At 31.2% G+C, this 5,597-nt stretch overlaps 1 protein-coding gene across 1 annotated transcript; it reads left to right on the top strand.

Annotated features, from left to right (window-relative positions):
* The first annotated feature begins 1,215 nt into the window (after window positions 1-1,215).
* On the top strand, window positions 1,216-4,036 carry LOC105780324 (uncharacterized). Its single transcript, XM_012604583.2, has 4 exons — window positions 1,216-1,417; window positions 1,507-1,574; window positions 1,872-1,966; window positions 3,274-4,036. The coding sequence occupies exons 1-4, from the start codon at window positions 1,303-1,305 to the stop codon at window positions 3,812-3,814; spliced, it is 819 nt and encodes a 272-aa protein (XP_012460037.1). The 5' UTR covers window positions 1,216-1,302; the 3' UTR covers window positions 3,815-4,036.
* The last annotated feature ends 1,561 nt before the right edge of the window (window positions 4,037-5,597 follow it).

The following is a 5,597-nucleotide window of genomic DNA, read 5'->3' as shown; positions in this document are numbered from 1 at the left end:
CCTATTTTTTTGAATTAATGAATGGGAAACTAGTTCAATTTTCAAATGCAAGGTTAACAATTGTAGCATATTAAATGTGAAAATGAGGGGTAGTTGGGAATTACAATTAGAAAAGGAAAGGTTGGAAAGTATTGAATGAGACATGGTGATCTGACATTATTATTCCAACAAATATTAGGAGATAATGTGCAGCATCCATAGAAGGGTAACATCTTCATGCCATATAATTATGAGATATGGGCATGGCAATAGTGTTGCATGCAGGTACCTTCTGAATACGATGGTTTTGAATGAATGGAAGGATGAACCAGAAACTTAATTCTAAACAGACTGCATTTACTGCCTACTAACCAATGAAAATGGTGGATATATGTGCCTAGTATTGTAACACACACAATGGTGGATATATGAAATTGAGAAGTAGACTTTTTTTTTATTATTGTTTTTACATTAGAGAATATTATTATAGTGAATGTAGATTTTTGTAATTTTTTTTTGTTAAAATATGTAATAAGTTATGTACTTTTCATAAATTTAAAATTTAATTTTATACTTTTATTTTCAAGAATTTAGCTGTTACTTTTCAAATTTTAAAATTTAAGTTAATGCCTAATATTATTAAATTTTTTTGTTAAATCTGTTGGTTTGACCTTTTGAAATAAAAAATAAATTCATATATTCCATAAGTTCCTATACTTTACAAAAATTTAGAATTAGTTTTTGTGTTTTTATTTTTAAGAATTTAGTCCCTCTACTTTTTAGATTTCAAGATTCAAGTCTAATTGTTAACACTAGTTTTTTTGTTAAATGCAAGTTAATTACTTCGTCATTTTTTAATTACATGGCTACTAAGTGTGTATTTTTCTATTTCAAAATATTATACAAATAAATTTAACAAAACAAATCAATAATGTTAACACTTAGAACTGAATTTTGAAATTTGAAAAATAAAATACTAAATTCTTGAAGAAGAAAAAGATAGGGATTAAATTCCATATTTTGAAAAGTACAAAACTTATAATATATTATAACATAAAACAAAATGCTCCATTGATAATTGTATAACTAAAAAAAATTATGTTATAATAAATTTTAATTTAATAAAATAATTTTAACAGAATAATGTGAATTTTGAAATACGGAAAGTAGAATAAATATTTTAAAAACACAGGGAATTACGGCATATATATATATATATTATTAGGGAGGGGGTGGTTTTAAAAACGAACTGCAATCCAAATCTTCACAAAGAAACTCTGAAAGCCAAAGGGAGGGCGAGAGTAGTGGAAATAGAAAGGAAAAATGAGCTTAAAACATCACCATAACTCCAACTCCGCAGCAGCTGCTCAATCTCTCTCTTTTGATGACATTGCCGACTTCTTCTCTCTTCCCCTTGACGACGCCGCTTCCACTCTTGGTATTTTATTTCTAAGCATTTTATTCGACAATTCAGTTACTTTGGTGTTTTCTAATTTATGATTTCTATATTCAATCTTCATCCCTCAGGCGTTTGCACCTCTGTTCTCAAGAAAATCTGCCGTGAAAATGGTCTCGACAGATGGCCTCACCGCAAGGTAACCTTCCTACCCCTTTCTTCGCTCCATCCTTTTGCGTCCCTTGTCTTTCATCCCATGTCTCAAATTCCCATCGAATCGTTAGATATTGTCATCTTCTTTGATGGGTGGTTTAGATTTTTAGTATGCAACAAGAAATTTCGATTCTTTATACCTGCTTTACACTCTCTACAGTTAAAAAGGCATGGTTTTTTTCTTCATTCTATTTTCCCCTTTTGTTTGGGAAATCTTTTAATTTTGTATTTTTGAAATTGATATTCTGTTTCAATTTGTGTGATTTTTAAATTTGAGGTTTAGTTTTTAGCTGGAAAGAGCGTCGAAGAAATCAAGAGGCATGCAGCTAGAGAAAGAAGAAGGGAAATCGCTGAGCTTTCAAAGGCTCATCGGCAGAGGTATAACCCCAAAAGAGTTGTTCGATTTGATTGTCTTTGTGATAACTTGGACGTATTTATGTTAGTTGGGGTTCAAGTTGGTGTTTTTTGTGTGAGATAGTAACCTGTGTGTTTTGTGCTTTTTATGAATTTTGTAAACAAATAATTCACCATAAGTAGTGCTAGCATGCTTTAGAGTTTTTGTTTTTATCAATCAATTATGTAGAAGGGAGAATTCTTTAGTTAAATACTAACAAAAACTATTGAAAACAATGCTAAATAAACCTGTCGATGCCTTCTGTATATCTTGTCATAGGAAAAAAAGTATATCATGATTATGTTCCTTGGACTAGGGTGAGGGTCTGATGTATGTTTATAACACGGTCATGTTCAATTTTTTTAAGTTTTTTTATGTATTGAAGGGTTCTTGGAGGGTCATATTCTTGTACCTATGCTTGGATATGTGTCGGCTACTAGTGTTAGACATGAGTATTTCAAGAAAAATCAAGAGTGGGAGCAACATGGCCATAGCCAGCTAGGAGTAGAAAAACATGGAGCCTAGAAAATTTTAAGTTTGAGCTTTTTCTTCTTTTTATAGTTTTCCTTTAAGAAAACAAATCGATGAAAATTATCCAGTGTAAACGAGGATAGACCTGTTATTTTTGCAAATGGAATTTTTGGCCATACTGCTTGAGTAGGCTCCATCTTAGTGCTTTTTTGGAAGTTGAGCTCTAAAAGAAGATTTCGTGCATATTGTTTTTGTTTGTAATATGTTGGGTTCCTTGTGATTTCACGCCTGTTTTCCCTTCAAAAAGATCTCGATAGGATTCCCTAAATGTTGTAGATTAAATGTTCAAACAGATGATGAAATGAGATAATACAAGTATCTTACCAGATCATCTCTGTTAAGACTCAGGAATCTCACTTTGTGTGTGTTAAAGATGGTGCTATTTGAGTCATTCACCTCTTTATTTTACCCAAATCAAAAAGACCTTTTAGAGTATTGATCGAATGGCCGCTCATCCGCAGACCTTCTCCCAGCTTCAAGATGGAAGATTAAAAGTTTAAAGGCTATTCATTGTTGCAAAAACAAAAAAAATCACTTTGCTTGGTTGATTCTTCACCCTTGATTACTGCTCTTCAAACCTTCGGTTGGTTACTGCTTTGCAGTCATTAAGATCGTGTAAAGATTTTCTTTCATGAGAAACCTATGCTTTTCATGCTTCTTTGCAAATGATTACTGTTGTTGAACCACAATTTTACTCTTCTATTGTTGAGCGTTTGAGACTTATTGTATAACTGGTATTTCATGGATCTGCATGCTGCAGCTCTCAACCTCAACCACAAAACAATGAACAACCCAAATTACAAGGTGGCTCAGCATTACCGAACTTACAGCAGCAAGGGATAAGAAACATACAAACAGCGCAGGCCCTGAATTTTAGCCATCAAAGCTTGATGACGGGAGCGGCAATGTCAGATGAATTTAAGTTTGGATTCCCATCCGATGGCTTATCGTTCACTACAAACAAATGGTGGGGCAGTAGCAAGTCTGACTGTAATGAAGTCGGTGATGCTGATGGAGCTGAAACTGAGGGAGAAGACAAGCATCAAACTATTGAAGAGCCTGATTACATGGCTAATGACAAACCCGACCAAAATGGAAAAATAGAGGATGGCATTAGCCCTCAAGGGTCATCTCTGCTAGCAGCTATTAGAAAAAGGTCAATGGAAGAAGGACGAGAAGCACTTGAACTTGGTGTCTACAAGGGCCGTGGAATGAAAAGGCTAGGTAGCAGAAAGGCATCTCTGCTGCTTCGAATATTCAAATCTTCATTACCTGATGTTTGGATCCATGACCCTTCCTAATTTTATCAAGACCAAGAAGATCCAGATATAAACAACTACAGTGAAAGGTAAGACTGAAAAGCCGGATACCAACTTAATCAGCTTTTATTTATGTCCTTTTAAAATTACTGGCTAACATCATCTGCTTTTCTTTTTGGTTGAACAATGGTGCATTAACTGTTAGAGGTTTTATTTTAGACACAAACTAAGCAAGTGATGGGTTCAATGCTTTAGGTTTACCTAGTCATGGTGCCAAGATATTATTAGTTTTGGTCCATTGGATCTCACGGTGTCTTAGGTTGAAGATGGTATATGCATGCATAGCCAAGTGATCTTAATTGGTATGTGTGAGAATTTAATGAATGAGTTAGGTCCATATTGGTTGATGTATAATGTTAGATAATAAATATTTATAATTTAATACAACTCTACAGATAGTAGTAGTTTTAAATCTGATGAAGAAAAAACTTCATCAGACCAGAAAGAAGACATAAATGTTACTAGTAATCAATCTGATGAAGAAAAAACTTCAACAGATCAGGATGAAGACATAAAAGTCACTAGTTATAATTCTGATGAAGAAAACACTTCATCTGAAGATGAAAATATAGATATTCTAGAACCTGTGGATACTGAACCAACAGATCTTTATGGAAAAAGACAAATAGAAACAGATATTCAAAAAGATGATTATCTGAGATTTTTTAATAAAGATTTTGATGAAGTTCAAAATACAACCAAGATTTTGACTAGTAAAATAGAAAACTTAATTATTGATAATATAAACCTTGAAAATACAAGAAAATCAATTAGTAAAGATCTATTAGGATATAAAACAACACGTCCTAATACTCATCATAGGCATAAAAAGAAAAAATATTATAAATTAGTCAAAAGAAAATTCGAAATAACAAGTTTTACGATAATAGCAAGTCTTTTAGACGAAAAACTTCTAGAAAAATTAAAGGTATTTTAAGTGTTAAGAAAGGTCATATAGTCAAAAACTTTTCTAACAAAAGAAAAAAAGTTAGAAAAGGATAAAAGTCTTGAAGAATAAGATTTAGATATATGTTTTAAAAAGAAAATAAATCTCAAGAAATATTATATGAGTTAGTATTAGAAATGCAGACTCGATAATAACGAAGAATATATATTTATGTTTAACATAAGAAGTAGTTCTAATAATCAATTAGAAGAAATTTCTAATTGTTTAATTGGAGAAGAAAAAGACTTTTCGATGAAATAATAAAAAATTAATAGAAACCATATTTCTAAAGAAGAAATATATAAAATATCTGAGTTCAAAATACTGTGGAGGATTAATAGAAATTCCTCTATTTACTAAAGATAAAATTAAGAGGATAAAAAGAAATATTCTCGAGTTAGATATATACATTTAGGTGTAATTATGATTACTATTAGAGCTTTATTTAGGAGATGTCATGATATTCCTACAATAGTTCTTTTAGATAAAAGATTTGAAAATTCAATAAAAGCATTTATTGGAGGAATTCAATCTAATCTACAAACATGTGTAATTGGATTTAAAGTTAAACCAAATTAGTTTATTTCCATTACAGACCCTCTAATAGAAAATTGTTTATGCCTTAGAGTTCGGACAAAAATTTCAAATAAATGATTTAGCGAAGATCTAGCAATCAGTTGGACTTCTATTAATAAATATACTGAATACGATAGAAGTAGAAATAAAAGAGATTAATAACAAAATTATTGAAATCTTTGAACCAAATAGGTTTACTCTTGAAATATAGCCGAAATTATTAGATTTAAGGGATTTATCAAT

Source organism: Gossypium raimondii, chromosome 4 (assembly GCF_025698545.1).
Source record: "Gossypium raimondii isolate GPD5lz chromosome 4, ASM2569854v1, whole genome shotgun sequence".
NCBI classification, from domain to species: domain Eukaryota; kingdom Viridiplantae; phylum Streptophyta; class Magnoliopsida; order Malvales; family Malvaceae; genus Gossypium; species Gossypium raimondii.
The sequence above is the reverse complement of the archived record's forward strand: the minus strand, read 5'-3'. Positions and strand labels throughout refer to the sequence as shown.